Source organism: Trichosurus vulpecula, chromosome 1, assembly GCF_011100635.1.
Source record: "Trichosurus vulpecula isolate mTriVul1 chromosome 1, mTriVul1.pri, whole genome shotgun sequence".
Taxonomy (NCBI): domain Eukaryota; kingdom Metazoa; phylum Chordata; class Mammalia; order Diprotodontia; family Phalangeridae; genus Trichosurus; species Trichosurus vulpecula.
The window spans coordinates 437046255-437067503 of record NC_050573.1 but is presented as its reverse complement, the minus strand read 5'-3'; the positions used below and the strand labels follow the sequence as shown (position 1 = coordinate 437067503).

Here is a 21249-nt window from a genome sequence, read left to right as displayed (position 1 = left end):
ATCTAGAAAGTGACCTGATAGGAATTTTACATTCTCTTATCTGCCTAGACTGTGGTAAATGAATGGAATGGGAAGATTTCATGGTTAAAGTTAACTGCTATAATACGTATCAGTTGTTAAATTTGTTTGGCTTGTATTTATGCACATTTGTTTTCTTGTAGGAAATCTGTATTGCAAAGCACAGTGAAAAATTCCAGCAACGCCTTCGGAGCGAAGATGAATACAGGACACATCATTCAGTACAACTAGTGAGTTGGGGTACTTTGGTGATTGGATTTGACCTGTTTAATGGTTAAAGCTGCATCTTTGAATTAATTCAATTTCTTGAAGACTGATTTTGGTAAAACATTTGACTTCTCCCCTACTTCCCCAACACACTTCCAATATTTTTCACACTTAAGAGTATGAATGTGTATGTTTTGATAATTCTCTTTTGGGGGCAGACCTGTGGTTTAATTAGTACAGTTTTAATTAGTACTCATTTTACAGATGAAATGCAGATATACAATTGCTCTGCACCTAAGCTGTGTTAGTGGATTGCCTGGGACACTGAAAAGTTAAGGGACCTGACCCCAGGTCTTGCTGACTAAGGCCAGCTCTATGCACTATTTTATTGTCTCTGCCCTTAAAAAATAGCAGCCTTCATAAATACAGAGCTTTTAATTAATTCCATACTACTGACTTAACATATAAAGGGGAGAAATACTATAGTTGAAAGGATGAATGATAACCTTCTCTGTTAAATTCATTCCAAAATAGCAACCACCCACAAAACTTTTTATGGTTTCATCTTCTACCTAGAGGCTGTGAGAGAACAAAATGAAATGAATTTAGCATTCTGTTCATCATATCCAATTAAAACTACCGTTTGGGATTTTTTGTAAGGTTTCTATCGGAGCCAGTATTTCAGGAGTTCAAGTAGTTTGGAGTGTTATTTTAGGGGTAACCAAAAGGTTCTCCCCTTTATTTTCTCTTTTCTTATATTATCTCACTTGCCCCCAACCACCCACCCCCAAAATCAGGTCCTTTATGATTAAAATTCTATAACTAATTTCAGGCTTTTGATTTAAGGTTCTGCCCCTTATTACAGTGAGTCTTATCAATCTTTTATGCATCCCTGTAGCTAAGTAATGTATGTGCTAGTCAGTTAGTCAGGAAGCATGTATTAAACTTAAGTATCAGGCACTGAATTAAGTACGGGGGATACAAAGAAGGGGAAAAGTCCCTGCTCTCAAGAACTGACAGTCTGATAGGGGACACAGTAAATGTGTACAAATGAGCTGTTTACTAGATACATAAATAGTAAGCAATTAACAGAGAAAAGACACTAGAGTTAAGAGGAATTGGGAAAAGCTTTCTGTGAAAGAAGGGATTTTAGCTGAGATTTGAAGGAAGCCAAGAGAGGCAGTAGGCAGAGTTAAAGAGAGAGAGGCATGGGGAACAGCCAGAGAAAGTGCTAGGAGCTGAGAGATGGAGGCTCTTGCACACAGAAGAGCAAGAAGGTCAATGTCACATGATCAGAGTACTTGGGGTGAGGGTGGGGGTTGTTACAAGGTGTAAAAAGACTGGAAAGGTGGTGAGTGGGAGTGGCTAGGACATGAAGGGTGTTGAATACTAGAGGGTTTATTGAGTAGGGGTTGTCATGGTTAGACTTAATGCTTTAGGAAAATCATTTTAGTGACTGGAGAATGGACCGGCGTAGAGAGAGACTTTTGGCAGACAGACCAGCCAGCAAGTTACTGCATTAGTCTAGGTGTGAGGTGATGAGGGCTTGCACCGGGGTGATGAAAACATCAGACAAGTGAAGGGAGCACGTTCAAGAGATACTGCAAAGGTGAAATCAACATGACTGGGCAGCAGATTGAATATGGGGGCGGTGAGAAGATAGAGGAGTACAGAATCTAACCTGTGTGGCAAGCCTGGGATCTGGGGGGATGGCATTGGCCTCCACAGTAACAGGGAAGTTGGGAAGAGAGGGGAAGGCTTGTGGGAGTTTAGTTTTGGACATGTTGAGTTTAAGGTGTCTGCTGTACATTCGGTTCAAGGTGTCTGAAAGGCAGTTGGAGATAGGAGATTGAAGGTAAATAGAAAGGTTAGAGCAGGATAGGTAGGTCTGAGAATCGTCAGCATAGAAATGGTGATCAAATCCATAGGAGATAAGGGGATCATCGACTGAAGTTACAAAGAGAGAGACTAGGTCACAGGACAGAGCCCTGGGCAACACCCTTCATGGGTCTTCGTGACTTGGATGAATATCTAGCAAAAGAGACTAAGGAAGACGAGTCACATAGGTAAGAGAAGAACCAGGAGACAGTGGTGTCTGGAAAATCTGAGATAAGAGAGTTTCGAGGAGAGAGTGATCAATATTGTGAAAGGCTGCAGAGAGGTCAACAAGGATGAGATTGAGAAAAGACCATTGGATTTGGCAACTAAGAGGTGATTAGTAACTTTGGAGAGAGCAGCTTTGGTGGAGAGGAAGTGGAGGTATCTATTGTAGATGACCTTCTCAAGGTGTTTAGCCACAAAGGGCAGAAGAGATAGAGCACAGTAGTTACTGGGGATAGAAGGATCAAGTGAGGGTTTTTTGAGGATGGGGAGACATGGGTATGTTTGTGGGCAGAGGGGAATCAGCCAGGAGACAGGGAAAGATTGAAGAGAAGTGAGAGAGTAGGGGTGACAAAAGTGGGGTGGGGGAGCAGCTGTGCAGATTGAGGGGTTACCCTTGGCAAGGAGTAGGACCACCTCTTTGTGGGAGACTAGTGAAGAAGATCGTGGCAGAAGACATGAGCGATATATGAGATGGAGAAGAGGGAGCTCTTGGCCAGTGGCTTCAATTTTTTCTTTAAAAAAGGAGGCAAAGTTGTCCACTGAGAGAGTGAAGGGAGGGGAAGCCATAAGAGGTTTGAGGAAGGATGAAAAGGTTTTGGAAGAGCTGCTATGGAAAGTGGGATAACAAATTGATAAAGGTAGATGGAGGGAAGAGGGAGTTCTCAGCAACTGGCCTTCACTCTGGTCTCTACTAAAGAGAGATCTCTTTTCCTTGCCAAGGCAAATCCCTACACCCCTATACATGCCCTCCTGATTTCTCCAACACACTGCCCCCACTATTATCCCCACTATCACTTCTATCAGCCCTTACCTCAATCTCCCTATCTACTGATTCCTTCCCTTCTGACTGCAGTTCTCTTGTTTCCCTTATACATTAAAAAAACTCCACTTGATCTGACCATTCTTGCTAGTTAGCTGTCATCTCCCCTTCGTGGTTAAATTCCTTGAGAAACCACTCTATAATCTGTGCCTGTACTTCTCTTTCATTCCGTTCTAAACCATCTACAATCTGGCTTTAGACTTTTTCATTCAACTAAAATCAGCCTCTGCAGTTGTTAGTGATCTCTTAATTGCCAATAACCTCTTCCGTGGTAGACATCATCTCCTCGTACTCTCTCCATTGTAGGTTTTTACAACACTGTATTGGCCCGGGTGTTCCTGGTTATATCCAGCATCAGATATAAAGTTCTCTGTAACCTGGCCCATTCCTGTTTTGCCAGCTTTCTTATACTTTACTTTTTGATCAAGTGACACTGACTTATTTGCCGTTTCTCCTCACCTTGAGACCTTTCTCAAAGTCAGATCACCCTCAATCTGTTCTGTGTATTCTGTATACCTAGTTATTTAGATATTGTTCCTTCCATTAGAATGTACATTCCTTGAGGACAGGGACAGTTTTTTATTTGTAATCCCTTTATTTGAGTGTTTCCGACATTGTGAAAGAAGGATTTGATTCAAGGAGACTGTAGAGGAAGCCTGAGATCAATGGTGCATCAATGAGATAGCAAAGACAAACTTTGCTTCACACTTTTGCCTTCGGCCCACACCTGCACAAATAATCTGAGTTGGGAATATGAATTCTTAAACGAAATAAAAAATTTGGAGTAGCCTTAGGAAACTCATAAATGTATATGAATGGTACATGTTTTTCCTTCAAATTTTTGACAGATTATGTTTTACTTTAAAAAGATCTCATTTGATGCCTTTTATTTCATTGATTTCTGAATATACATCTCTCTTCTCATCAATGAGCCTTCCCTTGTAGCAAAGATTTGACCTTGACCTATCAACTATGTCTGATAATATATGAAACATTTCGTAACTAATCTTTTCCCCAGAAAAAAGGGAGAGGAACATTTTCTCAGTTCTTCTCTGGGCCAACATCAGTTTTATTTTATTGTTCTTCCTATCTACATTGTTTATATTTTCCTAGTTCTGTATACTTTATATCAGTTCATATACACCTTCTTATTCTCTAAATTCTTCATATTCATTGTTTCTTATGGTAATATTCCATTACATCCACGTACCAAAATTTTTATAGCTATTTTGTTTAATGGGCATATTAATTGTCACAATTATGGTTAATAATTTATAATTTTTCAGAAGCACTATAATACAAGATATCCAAGTATTATATGAAACAATGCCTTTGGGTATACGATTAAAAAAAAAACAGCTTCATTATTTGCCTTTCCAAAAAGGACCTGTGAAGCATCCTTGCATTTAGTTGTAATTTCCTTTCCTCTTACAGTTTAATTTGTGGTGAGCATGCCGTGATCAATATGCTACAGTTCCTTCAGCAGTGCATCTGCTTGTTGATCACAGAACAAGGATCTCACACTTAGAACAGCTGCAATTAAATTCATGTTTATATCTGGTATAATAACTATGCTAGTCTTAGTTGTCTCTGCTCCCTTTTTGGCTCTTGAAATAGGATGAGACCACACGGGACTCCTGGCCAGTGTGTATTGGTTTGTTTCATGAGTCACCATGGCCAAGATTCTTGTGGGTTGCTACTGCTGAAAAATTAAATTATCAGCAAGGGTCAAGGACTACACTTATTTTCAGTAGCTTTAACATATATTCTTTATCTTTAGGAGGTACTTGAAGACTTGTAACCCCAAAACGCACATTTAAAGTCCTTCACAAGTTGCCTTTAACCAGTTTTTCAGCCTTATTTCACAGTGTTCCTCTTCATTCATTGTATATTCCAGGCAAAATAAGTATTCTTTGTTTTCCAGTAATTATCTGTCCTCTCCTTCTTCCTTGTATTTCTTTTTGTCATTTCCTCATACCTGGTGTAGACAAATACTACATACCCAATCGCTGCATATTGAAACTCTTTTCATTCTTTTCAGTCAAGTTTTGGTGCTGCCTTCTCCATGTATCCTTACCTGATTATCCCTGTTCTCTCATGCCCGAAGTAGTTAATGATCCCTTTCCTCCTTGAATCTTTTATGCTATTTTTTAAACTTCTCACATATATTTATCATATTCCATTGTAGAATAGATATAGATATGTATGAACATTTTCCCTCTGTTCCCTCTCCCCCCAAATACTAGATCATAAACTCCAAGAAGATAAGGACTTGGTCATATTTCATTTTTGTATCTTTAGCACCTAGCGTAGTGGTTTACAAAGTATGGAACTGAGGGAATGTTTATTGAATTGGATCTCCAACCAAGTCCAGCAGCTCTCTTCAACTTAACTTTTTTCTTTATCTGGTGGTTTGACTACAGAATCACCTACTTAACAGCTACCAAGGACAAATTATCCTACCTCTCAAGAAAGTGTCTGTGGTAACTGTTACTTCTCATTCGTGATTTCTAGACTATGTTTATGTATTTACTTTTCTAATATTTTCCACTGGGTCCTCAAGTAGGAACTAGAGAAACCCTATATCCACATTTGGTGGTGTCCTCTCTTGGAATCAGGTCCTACCCTCTCCTACATCAGCTAACATGTTGGGAATCTCACATGGGACACAATAACTTTTCTGACAACTCTTTGACAGCACGAGAGTGCCATATGCTTCTAACAGCTTCCAAGAATAACATGTTGAGAAATTTTTCTAAGGTAAATACAGAATTCTTGGTCACTTTACTTCTTTTTATTTGCAAAAGAGGCTGGATTAGATTATCCCTAAGGTACATTCCAGTTTTAAATTCTATAACATGTAAATGATTTATGAGTTCAGCCCATAATTGTGATGTAAACATACTTCAGCAGTGTCCAGATTTCAGTTTTTCACATGATGTAAATAATTTAATTACCATATCCCTTATTGGTATCCCTTTAAAAGCAGTTTTGACATTCCAGTTAGGTTCAGTGGCACATGAAAACATATGTATTTGTTAGCCTTAGGATATTTTTTTGCTGCCATGGTATCTCATCAACTGAATAATTACAAATTACTGCTCTAGATCTGACTGAAATATGTAATGATGTTTTCTTTGCTTCCACTCTCTGACTGCAAAAAGTTCTTTGTTGATTTTACCCATTCTGATTTAATCTAGTCCTTTAATCTAAAATACTGGTCCTTCTCCCTGAATTTTAGGTATATTTTTTATTATAATTCATTAGCCATCTACATGCATCTTAGGTATAAAGCAGGTAGTTTTTTAATATGTGCTTAATAAATTTACCATTTGTTTCAGTCCCTGTTTTTAAAATCTCCCAGTTAAAATCAGTCTTTAAATGATTTTTAAAAATTAATAACTTGCAAAAAATGTACCCCAAATCTTACCATTCTTTTCAGTTTCAATTAAATTATTCATTTATTGGCAGTGGAGCATTATAGTATGGGTGCTCTAATAATAATTTTGATGCTTATTAATAACTCAGCTTTTATTTTAGGTTCATTCTACTGGCATACATTAATATCATTAATTTCACAAAAAACACAACAGAAGAAGTGTAAAGTGATAGACACAGTGCCATGTTATATAAATGGATAACCTGCCAAGTAGGATTCCAGCAGTAGTTTAGTTTTAATATATGGTTTTCATTTGTCCTCCTTTACTCTTGTCCTAGGCCTATTATATCTAGAATTTAGATTAAAAAGTCCATTTCAACATCTTAGGTTTCTCTTAGACTTGATGTAATTATTAAAGGCAAATGTAGTTTTATTATCCATGACTAGTAGATGTGAAACTGGCAAAATGCACCCCAGAATTTTAAACTTTGCAAAAAAAAAAACCATAGTGGCAGGAAGCTGATTTTTTTTCCTATGATTATTGCTTAGATAAAGCCATTAAATAAGACTATATTTGGGAGGGCATAGAGGAGGATAGAATCCTAGAATTCAAGAGAGAGATGGTACCTGAAAAGGGGTAGCACAAAGAAGGAGAAGAAAAGAATGTGTTGAAGCACTGGGAGACTAATGTTGACCTTACCTTTGTCTCTGTGTGAACTTCTATTTGCTCAATGAGATCATATAAATTTACTTCTAGCAAACAGGAGGGGAAAAAGAAAGAAGAGTTGAGGTGTGAAGTATAAAGTTTTTTTTAACGTATCATATGTCCAACTTTCTGTAGTTTTGTGTATTGGACAGTGGGGAAATTGAATGTGCTCTACTGCCACATAAATATATGTTCATATCAAGGGTCTACTTTTTTATTTAATATTTTACCTTTTCCTCCAATTACATGTAAAAAAAATTTAACATTTGGTTTTTAAAATTTTGGAGTTCCAAATTCTCTCCTTCCTGCTCTGCTCCCGCCGCTTTCCCCTATTGAGAAGGCAAGCAATTTGATATCGGTTATACATGTGTAGTTATGCTGTAAAAGAAAACAGGAATAAAAAAAATAACAAAAGTAAAGAAAGAGTATGCTTCAGTCTGCATTCAGATTCCATCAGTTCTTTCTCTGGAGGTGCATAGCATTTTTCATCATAAGTCCTTTAGAATTGTCTTGGATCTTTGTATTGCTTAGAAGAGCTAAGTCATTCACAGTTGATCATCATACAATATTGCTGTTTCTGTATACAGTGTTCCTCCTAGCTCTGCTCATTTCACTTTGCATCAGTTCATCTAAGTCTTAGTACAGTAGCATTCCATCACAATCATACACCACTTGTTTAGCCATTCCCCATTTGATGGACATCTCAGTTTTCAATTCTTTGCCACCACTAAGAGAGCTGCTATAAATATTTTTGTACATACGGGTCCTTTTCCTTTTTTTTTTTTTAATCTCTTTAGGATACAGACGTAGTAATGGTATTGCTTAGTCAAAGGGTATGCATGGTTTTATAGTCCTTTGGGCAGTAGTTTGAAATAATAATTGAATTAGTATACAATTTCAACAGCAGTGCATTAGTGTCTCAATTTTCCTACGTCGCCTTCAACATCTGTCATTATCCTTTTCTGTCATATTGGTCAATAGGTGTGGGGTGGTAGCTCAGAGTTGTTCTAATTTGCATTTCTTTAATCAGTAGAGATTTAGAGCATTTTTTCATATGCCTATAGATAGCTTTTATTACTTCATCTGAAATCTGCCTGTTCCTTTCCTTTGACCATTTATCAATTGAAGAATGACTTATTTCTACAAATTTGGCTCAGTTCTCTGTATATTTGAGAAAGGGAGCAAAGTGTGTACTTTCTGAAAACAAAATGGGGTTGGACTCAGATAATCAGGAAACTCTCAATATATCGTATTCCAGGGCTCTCCAAAATGCGACCTGCCTACAAGCATAGATATTTACATAAATGCTTTAGTAAAAGAAGCCTAGCTCCCGGAGAGTTCTCACTAAAATGGCAAATCAAAATATATCGTCTATCGTTTCAATAAAAACCTAAGGTTGGACAGCCCTGTCATGTGCCATGGATTGCCTTTTAATTTTCACTCGTTCTTTCAGTGAGTTATTCAAGAGTATGGGCAGATACTTGGCTATAAAATGTGCGCCCACAATTCTGACAAGCTCGCAGTCTCATTGGGAAGGAGAGACGTGGATGAAACACAAAATAAAAGCACAAACCATTATCATTAGTACTCAGCCAACATTAAGGGCTTCCTTGTGCAGAGGCTAAGACTACAAAGGAAAAACAGGAAAGAAGCATAGTCACTTGCTCTTTTCTGATCTACCTTCCCCCCTTGTACATCAATTATTATAATTCAAGATGGACTACCATAAATACATGTGAAAGAGCCAGACAAAATACTATGAGAAATTTTAAGAGATGAGGCTATGGGGACAAGAAGGATTAGGGAAAGCTGTGTACTGGATGGCCCTCTGATTGGGTTATCAGGGAGTGGAATGATTTCACGAGAGATCCAGGATAAGTGCATGCTTAGAGGGTCAGCAGGTGGGCAGCATGAGAAAGGCTGGCAGCAGGTTTAGAGCATGGGTCATGTGAAAGGGAGTAGAATGAGCTAGGGTGGGAAGGTTACTTGGAACCAAAATTTACATGAGACTGAATATCAGGGAAAAGTTTACACTTGATTCAGTAGGGAGTCACTGAAAATTTTTGAGCAAAGCAGAGAAGCAGTACGATCAAAGCTGCATATTGGGAAGCTTACGCCTGCCTTGTTAGGAAAGGTGAATTGGAGAGGGAGAGCCCAGTCATGAGCTTATGAGAGTGTCTCAGGTAAGAGTCAGTTGCATTGTCAGGAGAAAGAAGGGAGCAGATGCGAGAGATACTCTATCAGTAGAATATATAGAACTTGGCAACTCAGCTGAAAAGGACCAGAGGGATCAAACACAACCCTCACAGTGCTCCCATGTGCAGCCAGAACCAGATTAAAATGTAAGTGGGAAATAACTAATCTAACAGAAATACAAATCACATAGGTAATGTTAATGTGTAGGCCACAAGCATATCTTTATGTACAGTTTAATGACTCCCATTTCTGTTGGAGTTTGACACCACTAATCTTGTCCTATCCCCTTCTTAAGCCAAAAAGACTCAGAAGTGGGAAATGACCTACAGAAGTCTCAGAGTCATAGCACAACCCTAAGCTTTCTGATTTCATATCTACTGTGCTTTCCATTGCACTCTGCTTGTGACCAAGGTACAGGGAGAGGGACAGAAAGAAGGATGAGTCCAACTCTTACAGACTAGTGAGAAGAAAGCAATGCCATCAGTAGAAAGAGAATTGTCTCAAAGAGAGATGAAGTTGGGAGAGAAAAAATAATGAAGCTCTATTTTATGTATGTCCTCCAGTTTGAAATGCCCTGTAAGGCAGATGGTATTCCAGGACTGGGTATCAAAAGGGCAACCATTCTATCCTAATTTCAGATTCAGTCAGCATGAAATTTTAAATGCTTAGGGGAAGAAATTCTCGAAAAATCACCCTTTAAAAAAATTTAATCTGGCACCACCCATGCATCTCTTGGCTTATTATCAACATCTAGTTGGCAGTAGTATTTGCAGATATACTGTTTTGCTGAACATTGTTGTACCACCTGTGACAGTTAATCTGATGAAAACCTCATATGGCAAGCTATTTTATTTTTTAAAAGGTATTTGAGATGACTTCCACTTGTATTGACCAATTAAATTGGTAACTTATCAAAACTATATGCTTTTAGAAGCTAAATTATTGACCAAATTTTTTTTCTGTATTTAAAAAGGGCACTTGGGTTAGTAAGATATATTAGCTGAAAGCACTTAGTAATCACTTTGTGTACCGTCCCTATCTGATTGGTAGAATTTTACCTCTGGTTTTGCTATTAATGATAAACATGAATAAGGATGTGTTGTAATTGATGTTTTATGGTTCTTTATTAGAAGAGAGAAAAGTTACAAGATGAAGAAGAAAGAAAAAGTACCTGGGTTAGCCAAGAAAGACAGAAGACATTAGACAGACTTCGCACATTTAAGCAGGTAATATAAAAACACATTTACAGTTTCTTATAAGAGTGCAAAGAAAATTGTATACACACTCCTAGGGTCTCTGTATACTTGGTTCTTTAAGTGTTGTTTAGAAAATTACAAGTGAAATTAAATTACCTAAGTAATTTTTTCAGCATTTTGATGATAAATGTATAATCTTACTCCTGCTTGTTTTTAGAGTTAACATTTATCTATTTCAACCAGGCCTTTAATCCTTTTGTTCCCAGTTTTCCATTGTTCGACTTCTGCCCTATCCAACAGGGCAAGGAAATGTCCTGGTGTAACAACAATGTTACTTGCAGCTACTGTGGAGGTGTAAGGCCAATAACACCAGCACACAGGAGGGCTGCTAGCACAGGTTCTTTGATCTGCTTTTCTAAAGGAAAGCAACTTTAAGAGGTTAACAGTCTTACTTTAAGTAAACATACATATATCATTTACTTAGTTCAGGGGAAAAAGTCAGCACCCTGAACTTCAGAGAAAATACAAACAGAAATTATATTAAACAGAGAGAATAACACAAACCAACAGACAGGCTGTCTGACCACAGCAATACATACATAGTTACCAAAGAGAGAGAGAAACACCAACATCTGGGTTTTCAAAGCCAGGGCTACTCAGAGTCTCGTCTGGCCAAATCACACAAGTGCTCTTCCAGTGAGTGAGCCCCAAAGCAAAATGCTCTGAGTATGTATACACACTTCTTTGGGGTCAGAGGGCATCACATGTGACTCAAACTCATGGGACTTAGGCTTTCTTGTAACTTAAGCAGGTCATCAAAGACTCTTGATTGAAACAAAGGCAAGACTCAAAGGCGTTTGACTGCCTTATTGCTGAGAAGCTCTCCAAAAGAAAAAGCAGCAAAAAGTCCCACCCTGCTTGCCATTACACCTGGCTGTTCTTGATAGGCCTTACTTCCTTGCAGCCCTATTATAAATGGAAGTTACTGTACATCCAAGTGCCAGGTTTTGCTAGTTGATTTCTGTATGTACCAATGGGTAGGGCCCCAGAGATAGTAATTTTATGCATCTTTTTTAGTTACACTAATACATAGAGGAATGGCTTTGTCAGTGTTTGAAACACCTGTATGAAAATAACTAAAAGCCTAATGAATTAGTTGTCAATTTTAAATGTTCTTCAGCCTTAGTGAAGTCTGTGTTATAGGACCACACTATAAGTGAAATTGTCTTCTAATATTTTTTTTAGTAGTTGAGTGACTAGGACCTCTTAATGATTTCCTAGAGTCCAGGGCCTTGAGGCCACAGGTTCCCCACCCCTGTGACCTAGACTATCACCTTATAGTGGTTTGTACAATAACAAATAAGGTCACATAAAAAGATTCCAATGTAGTTAGTCCTGTGAAAATATAAAATAGTAACTTATTTGCATAGCAAGGATCCAGGAAACTGTAATGTAATCTAAGCTCTTTAACTCCAAACATTCTTTTCTTAAAAAAAAAAACACACAGAAAAAACAAATACTCCTCCATTTTGAAGTTATTGTTATATGAAGAATATGTTAATGAGACTAAGAATAATTGTGTTCTCTATTGGTTAATATAAGTGAACACATTTTGCTTCTGTTTTTTACTCTTTATATTTTCATGTTTGTTCAGTTTTAAATGTAGAATTATTTAAAATGGGAATTTGAGTAACCAGACTCAAGTAATCAAAATTTTACTGTGATTCTTGGTAGGGTAAGGCCTTAGTAAAGAAGTTAATAGTGGCACACCTTGGTAAGATGTATCAGATTCTGGTTACTTGGGTTTAATGTGATAAAGTCTGCTATGTGTCATACAACTTTTGTTCTCGTTGTCTCAGGAGCAACAAAGAACTCCATTTTGCAGGAAAATCATAATGTCAGAATTAAAAATTAGATGACAAAAGTTATCTGCAAACATTTTTTCCTTTACTTAATTTAACTGTTTAACTGTTTCCCTTTTAGCGGTACCCTGGACAAGTCATACTTAAGTCAACGCGACTTCGACTAGCTCATGCAAGGAGAAGAAGTGTTGCAAGCCCAGTGTCCAGTGTAGACCAGCCTCAGTCCTTACCAGTAACCCTAAGGACAGAAGAGAAAACTGAAGAGGGGGAACAAGGAAAAGAGGTGCTTCAGCCTTTACAAACCAAGGAACCCCAGAGACTGGCACAGCTTGAAGAGCCTTCATTAGCACAACTTGAAACCACTTCATTACCTCCTAGTGGTGTTACCTCTGAACTGCTGCCTCACATTGCACCTCTTCCACTTCTTACTGATAATGACCTGACACCAGGTACTGTTACTGTTGTCCCACTCCCACCACCTCTTCCTCCAACTCCTCCTCCACCACCCCCACCGCCCCCACCGCCGCCACCACCTCCTCTACCTACTACTAAGGACGGTCCCACAGAATCCCTGGAGAAAGGCCTTTCTAAAGTGGAGGGTGAAGAAAAGAGAATCCCAAAGTCTGCCAGTGCCCCTTCAGCACATTTCTTTGACAGCAATCAGCTGGTCAGTGCCAGGAAGAAGCTTAAAAAAACTGCTGAAGGTTTGCAACGGAGAAGAGGTAATTTTCAATAAAAGTGTAGTTAAACTTCTAATTAAAGTGAAGTATACCTATTGCTTTTTTATTTCGTAGTTCCTCATAAAGCTTTAAAAAAAAACTTATGTCAGATTTCGTGAAATTTAGAAATTGCTTACTGCTATTAACAGCTCTCCATTTTTCTCCTTTTATTAAAGGGTTAGTGATTCTTGAGTAATTTGGAAAGTAGTTATTTTAGTAAAAGGAATATATAAAAAAGTCAGCATGATTATCAGAGGAAGAAATGTTACTTAGGATAAATTTGGTAAGAACTGATAGTAGGAATAGTAACTAGAGAAATAATTGATTTTTACAAATGAGAGTTGAAAAATCTCATATCAACCAATAGCAAATATTTTTGAAACATTTACAATGTAAGTCCCATGGGACAGATACAAAAATATAAGAAGCTTACACTATTTGAGAAGATGCAATAAGAAATCTAGATTAGAACTGAGCTTGTAGATTATCTAAGTTAAAGAATATCAGTTTGTAACCAAATCAGATCTAAATACGGGGGTATTTTAGACTTAGAAAACGGCTTGACACTTTTCCTTTATTCATCTCACTTTCCCTTTCTGCAAAATAAAGAAGTTTTATTAGAACACATATAGACTTTGATACCTGGCTTACATGAGGCCATTGTTCCCAGCATTTACCATTTTTAGTGCCCAGTCATTTTCCCCTTAGATGTCCCTCACCCATAGTTGCAAAGTATGGCTAGAATGCCAACTGCACTCACGGGAAAAATGGAGAGAGACATTTTTAAAAGAGCTTTAATCAGATTAACTTTTAGCTGCAGTAAATCTGTACTTTAATTTTAAAGGGTGATCTTTTCTCTGAGTAGTCAGCCCTTTGGTTAAAAGGAGAGAGAATTTGGTTCTTTATAGCTGAAGAACTCAGGTTATAGGTAGCAATTGCATTTTACATGTTAGGGACAAAAATAACCTGAAAAAAGGAATTTTGAGGCAATTACAAAAAAGTTATTATCGGTGATACAGTGTAAAGGACACTCCTCTTAAAATCACAAGACCTGAATTAGAGTCCTAGGTCTCACATAGACTCTTACTTGGGCAAGTCATTAAACTTCTCTTGACCTTAGTTTTCTTATTGGTAAAAGGAATGTAATACTATTTATGCTATCCATCTTAGCTTAGAGCTTTCTTGAGAAAAAGATTTTTGTATACTTCAGAGAACCTCTTAAGAAGGTGAACTTTTGTCTCAGAAATGTGTTGGATACAATTAGGGCACAATCACACTTTATGTCACTAAAAACAACTGTTCCCTAACCATTAATTGTATTTACTTACCAGATAGAAGAATATCAATGCACAGACTAACCAAAGTAGAATTAGTATTTTTCCTATGCAAGTTATTAGGAGCAGCTCTTCAGTAGAAATTGTGCAAATAGACCAAATGGTCATACTTAACACTGTTTTCACTATCTCATTAACGATTCTAGCAATTACACAATTTGACTATGGAAATTCTAATTATCTATTTTGTTTTTGTTTACCAAAGTGAGTTCACCAATGGATGAGGTACTGGCTTCCTTGAAACGTGGTAGTTTTCATCTAAAAAAGGTTGAACAACGAACTCTGCCTCCTTTTCCTGATGAAGATGATAGTAATAATATCTTGGCACAGATAAGGAAAGGGGTAAAACTGAAGAAGGTACAGAAAGAAGTTTTGAGAGAGTCCTTCACGCTTTTGCCTGATACAGACCCACTAACACGTAGCATTCATGAAGCACTTCGAAGAATTAAAGAAGCATCACCAGAATCTGAGGATGAAGAAGAGAGTTTGCCTTGCACAGATTGGGAAAACTAACATGTAAATGGTCCTGTCTTTGTCAAAAGCATTTTCAATTATCTTTCTATTTGAGGGCAGGGGTAAGGGTGATTAAAGTTGGGTTATCATTTGGTTTAATCATACTGTTTACCATATGCTCACTACATTGTGTTATGAATAATAAACTTTTTACGTTTATGCATTCCTTAAATCAGTGGATCAGAGAAATAAGTTTTTGAGATATTTAAACGCCTCTTTTTAACAGAGGTTGAATGATCCCTACAGTACAGCTATCTCCTTAGCAATATCCTTTATAAAAGTGAAACAAACTTTGACAAACTAAGTCACCAACATATTCCAGTGTGTACATTGTTGTTTTTGTTTTTATTTTTTTTCATTTTTCAGTGTTTCTGACTTGAAGAAATTGACAGTCACTCAGGCTAAATAATTTCAAATCAGAAAAAAATAGCACTTCTTATTTGCACTGAAATATTAATATTACCTTCCCAAGAAGTCACTTTTCTAGTAGTATATCTTTGTTAGATCATAGAAACAACAAGGCAGTAATAGCTGCTTCTGCATTTTCCACACAGATTGTAGGTGGTATAGTAAATTGCTTAATAATTTTACCAGTGGAAAACATGTTAAGAAATTCACCTAAGGATTTCCTTTTGTGTAGTGGTGGTTGTGAAAATTAAACCGTACTTTATTGTGAGTTGAACTACAAATTATACTAATAATGCCTAAAATTAAGAAAGGGAGTTATCTCATGTTTAAAATAGTAATATAGACTTGGTCTTATTAACATGTTTATAACATATCCATTAAAATCAATAAGGATACCTTTTTTTCCCCTTCCTTTTTTTCCAGCCTCTTGTTATTCACAAATTTAGCATATGATGTGCCTTTGTCTTTATCCAGGACTTTGATTAAAAATCTTGACCAAAACTGGGCCAAGCACAGAGCCTTCTAGCCCACCGTTAGAGGCACTCCTTTCCCCCAGTGGATGTTGATCCATAATAATGATAAAGGTGGTAGCACATTTAGATTAGTCCTCTAAATGTTTTGATAAGAAAAGCTAAATGCATCTCTCCCATTATCCATGATCACCACCAGTTCTTTAAATATTCCTAGCTATAATTGGTTGGGACTGTACCAAGTGATTTGAACTCATTTAGAAGAACAAGATATTCTTAATACTTAGGGTTTCAATTCTATATTATCTTGGGCTCACAGTATCACAGAGCGAGAGCTAGAAAGGGTTTTGGAGTTCCAGTTCAAATCCCTCATTTTATAGATGAGGACATTGAAACTTTGAGAGGTTAAGCTTTCATGGGTAATAATTGAAAGACTTGAGATATAAATCTCAGTACTCTTAGAAGTCCAGTGCCTTTTCGCTATACCTCCCTGCTCTCTGAAAGATTTTTGTTCTATCTTCTTCAATCTTAAATTTGTTCTTGATTGAAAAAACAAAAATATAAGTTAAGTATCTTCATTTTTTTCTGCTGTGCATTATCATTATTCTGTTCATACCTGAGACTATCCTTTCCCCCTCATCATTTTCTGGGCTTTAGTCTTCCTAAGGCTATTCTCATAGGACCTTGCTACTTTTTCATTTATCTTTGCTTTTTATGAAGACCTCTTCAGGTAGTGAAGTTAATGTCTTTAGAGATCTCCTTTTCTTTGTCGTTTAAAAGTATTTGTGATTTTGCCTTTAGAATTTAGTCTTTAAGAGCTTTTCTATCCCTCTATAATGAACTTGCCTTTTTAGTCTCAGGCATCTGTCTTTTCATCAACATTCTGTATTCATATCGTTCTTCTCTCTGTCTGTGATGAACAGAAAGGACCTTGTTTTTGGAAACCCTTGGTGTCTTCCAAATATTTGGTTGATAACTTCCCCTTCACCAACTGTCTCCAAAATAGTTTTACTAGTTATGTCCTCTACTTCCCTAAAAGTGAAATTTTCGGCAACTAAAGTCAGGGAATTGGTTTTGTGTTTAGTAGAAAGAGATCTCCAATAGTTTCCAGACAGTTGTGTTAACCTATCATTACTATAGCCTGCCTCTTTGCCAGTTTTGCCATTTTTAGGTAATTTTTGTTCCCTGGGCCCTCAATTATTGGCTGACTGTATATAGATTGTTATTTGAGCCTCACAGCAAACATATCAAGAGCTGCCATTAGTGTCCCTATTTTACAAAGGAGTAAGTTAAGGCTGAGAAGTTCAGTTACATGCTCATGGGTCTGCAGGACTTGAACCTAGGTCTTCTGACTTCATGTTGTTTACCACTAACCACATTGCTTCTCAGACAGATGGGTGATTGAGGTTTTTTTTGGTAATTTGGATTTGAATATTTAGAAGTTTAGCACTGAAAAGGACCTTAAAGATTTTCTAATACAATTCCATTATTTTATGGATGAGGAAAACAATATCACTGGGACAGGAAACTAGGTCAATGCCTAAAATGATTTATGTAATTCCTACTTGTTGAGTAGGAAGGACTGATGAAGCCATATAGAGTTTTGTCTTTGCTTTGTTTTTAGAGACTGAATTTCAAAGTAATTCATAATTTTTAGATAATTCTGTATGTGCAAATGTGTACATGTCATGTATGTAGTATTTAGAAATTTTATAAGAGGTGCTTTAACTTGGCTTCTTTTCATTTCTTTCATTAATTTCTCCAAAAAAAATCTGTTCTGTGCTAGGTGTGTACAAGGCATTGTCCTAGGCCCTTTAACAGAAACAGATTACTGAGATATTCCATTTCTTCAAAGACTTTATAGTCTAAGGTAGTGCTGAGGCATACAAAAATAATTAAGTTACACTATATGATAAGCACCTTAAGAGAAATATAACTTGCTGGAGCATTGGGAGTCTTGGCTTGTTAGAAGATTTGGACCTTAAAACATTATTACATAGAATATTGGACCTATTACTTAAAGCCAGTAAGACAGTGTAAATATTTTTGCATTTAGACCATTTATAATTGCTTATTTTAGTCATACCTCTGTCATACAGAATGCTGACTATCTGTGGAAAAAACTAAACTTCAGACATGTCGATAAGGCTTTAAAAATATCCTGTTTTCAGATTTATTTTTATTTTTTAAAAATGTATCTTTCAGTACCTGTCCACAAGGAGGCAGGATGGTACAGTGGAAAGAACACTGGATTTGGAATCAGAGGACCTGGGTTTAAATCTTGTTATTATGCATACAACCTTAGTTAAGTCATTTAACCTCCATGCTTCAGTTTCCTCATCTGTAAGATCAGAATTTGGCTTAGATGACCCTTTAAAAAGGTCTGATCCTGTTCTAAATCCGTGATCTTTGTAGTCTCCAATTACACCATACAGATAAATGATTATCTGTAAGGCTGGAGTAAGACACAACAAAAAGCACTATCCCATACTTCAAAAGACATTTTTAATTTGATCACAGTAGTATCTGGAAATAATTTCTTTCCCAAATGAGGTCAGTCCTCCTTTATAACAGAATAACAGTTAAGTAGAAATACCCATTACAATGACCACATCTAATAATAAATGTAACATTCTACAGTTAAACATTACCGTTAAGAGGTTATCTTTTTTTAACGTGATTTTGTTTTTGTGTTTTTGAAAACAGGTGACTTAACAGCCACTGAGAGGAAAAATAAGGCCCACAGTTGAAGATTATCTTCCTACTCCTTTGGGGAAAGTTTGTAAGCAGTTTGATTCTACAGTCTAAACTGCGTTAGTTCAGTGTGTGAAAAGGGAAGTCATTTTGTAGGTCATCTTCATGATTCTATCCATTCCACTACATAGAGGTTAAACAGAGTGAAATTTAGATGTGCAATGTATGTAATCATAATAAAGAGAATGTCTCTAGGATACCCTCCCAGTTCTTTTAAAAGCACTTTTTTCATTTACACCAATAGAGTGGCCAGTTAAAGTTAGAAGAATGCTGTTGCATTGACAAACATCTACTGTGAGTTATATCAGGACTGCTATGAAATCTGCCCTTCAGTGCACTGAGAAATCATCTGCTTGAAAAACAGCTTCTTCTTCCACATCAGTTTATTCCACAGTTGAAGATCTTCTTTAAAAAAAAAGTCCTAGTTTACCCTAGTAGTTTATATGACAAGATTTTAAGAGTTGGAAAATAACTCCAAACTTCCATAAGTGTTCATCTCCAAAAGAATTTATATAGCAAGGTTAAGTGACATCTGAATAGAAATGTAATCATGGAGATACATATATTAATATTTATTTACAATGACATGATACACTTAACACGGCACATTTTTAGAAAGCTACAGTCTTATACTTTGTATGTTTTTTGAAGTAAAACTTTCCATGCGCTTTTAAATAGCTCTTCATAATTCTGAGTGTATAGTAGTTTGAACTTTATGTGCAACTTTGTTATGAGAAGCAATACTTTGTAATTTGATAGTACTTAAATTTTTTGTTTTTCTGTTTGAACTGTTGATTAATGTAACTCATGAAATTTCTATTTGGAATCACATATGAAGATTACGTAACGGGGATCCAGTGCTTTAATCTGTGTACTATATAAATTTGGTTTTGTGCTCCACAGTTTAAAAACAAAGTGTGCTCTACAGTGATTTCTATCAAAAAATAGACATTATAGCCTCTTCAATTGACAATTCACTACTTTTGAGCTCTCTAAATAAAACTTCGCTGAGTACTCTTCTGCACTGCGAAAAGCAATTCACAACTGAAGACTAGTAGTTTATAGGCAATTTTTTTAAACCGTACCAGGATGCTAAAAGATTCATCTATTCACAGTTGTGAATAATTAAGCATCTCAATTAGACTAAACAAGAATTTACCTAGTCTACTGAAACTAGGTACACTTGAGTAGGTTTTTCCTCTATAAGAGGGATCTGTCTTGGACCCTGTACAAAAAGAATTAAGGACTGCAGTAACAAGGAACCTCACAATACCCAGTCTTGTAAGACCTTTAGAACAGTGTTATAATGAAGTCCCAGTATATGTGGACTGCTACTTGTGTTAATGAATGAAAAAAAATAGTAATTCCATACTAACTTTCGAGTCCATTTCTTTTAAAAGGGGTTGGGGGGTGGGGAGAACCAGCAAGATACCCCAGCCAAAGGCCGTAAGTCTTAGGCTGTTCAGATGTCTTGGCTTTTTAAGAAAAACAATGATAACTTGTCCATTCACATGTCGATATTGCCAAGTATTGTTTATTGAAGAGTTTAAAGAAATATTTAGAAAGTGCTTGTGAGCGGCCTTTTTTTCCAAAGTGGTGTTCTTTTTATTCAGGCAATATTTTACAGATTCATATCTTACCTAGGCAGATAACATATGAAATTTAGTTATCCTAGAATCGTTAAACAAGAAAAGTATTGTACAACAGTGAAACAATTAAAACTTGCTTTTTAATTTTAAAAATAAGTTTGGGTTTAGTGATACTGTTTTTGTTTTTAGCAGCTTTGTAAGCAATTAAATACATGAAAAAACAACTCCTATTTCCGCCCTACCTTTGGATACAAGTTTTCCCACCCTAGGACTTCCTATCCTGTTTATTAATACAGAGAACCAATAAGAGACACCTGTTTTAAAATTAATAATATGTACTTGGAACCTCATTGTGGGGTTATTTCACATAAAGCAGAATTTGGCCTAAGGAAGATGTCTTGCACCACTTTCAGGTACCAAAAGCACTTCGTTATAAGGCAATCTTAATTAAAAGAGTCTCCATTGCCATTACCTATTGCTTACTACATTGCTTCTATCAAGTTGATTTCCAATGGCAAGATGACTCACTCCACCAACTACCATAATTTATAGGGTTTTTTTTAACATGAGATTTCAGATCCCAAGAAAGTTAAGTAAGATTATATTCTTTCCTTACTCATCCCCCCATTAAAATATAGGCTGATTGTACTAGCCTTCTACATATATTGTAGCTGTATTTATATATGTGTGTGTGTGAATATGTGTGTATATATGTACATATATACACACACACGCACATATATATATAAGAACTACTTGTCTTATTGAAAAGTTGTCTGATTTACTTTGCTCCAGTTAAACCTGTGATTCAAACAGTTTTATTACTGTTAATTTATCATGGTTCCATAATGAGAATTAGAAGTTAATATACAATTCCAGTCCAAGCTGCCATGTATTTAAGTAGGAAAGCAAGTGTGTGTTGTATTGACTTTGGGGTGTTAAAAGATTAACCTTACAGATTCCTGCATCAATTTC

General features: G+C 36.5%; 1 protein-coding gene across 3 annotated transcripts in view; it reads left to right on the top strand.

The window, feature by feature from the left end:
• JMY (junction mediating and regulatory protein, p53 cofactor) overlaps window positions 1-20972 on the top strand; it is a 99907-nt gene extending 78935 nt beyond the window's left edge. The window contains exons 7-11 of one of the 3 annotated variants that reach the window (XM_036762705.1): window positions 162-248; window positions 10560-10655; window positions 12609-13209; window positions 14746-15056; window positions 18638-20972. In XM_036762705.1, the coding sequence (XP_036618600.1) occupies window positions 162-248; window positions 10560-10655; window positions 12609-13209; window positions 14746-15053 (1092 nt within the window). In that variant the 3' untranslated portion in view covers window positions 15054-15056; window positions 18638-20972. Of the gene's footprint in view, window positions 1-161; window positions 249-10559; window positions 10656-12608; window positions 13210-14745; window positions 15226-18637 lie in introns of those variants that run through there. The other 2 variants (XM_036762709.1, XM_036762699.1) reach the window with 2 other exon arrangements.
• Window positions 20973-21249: the final 277 nt, after the last annotated feature.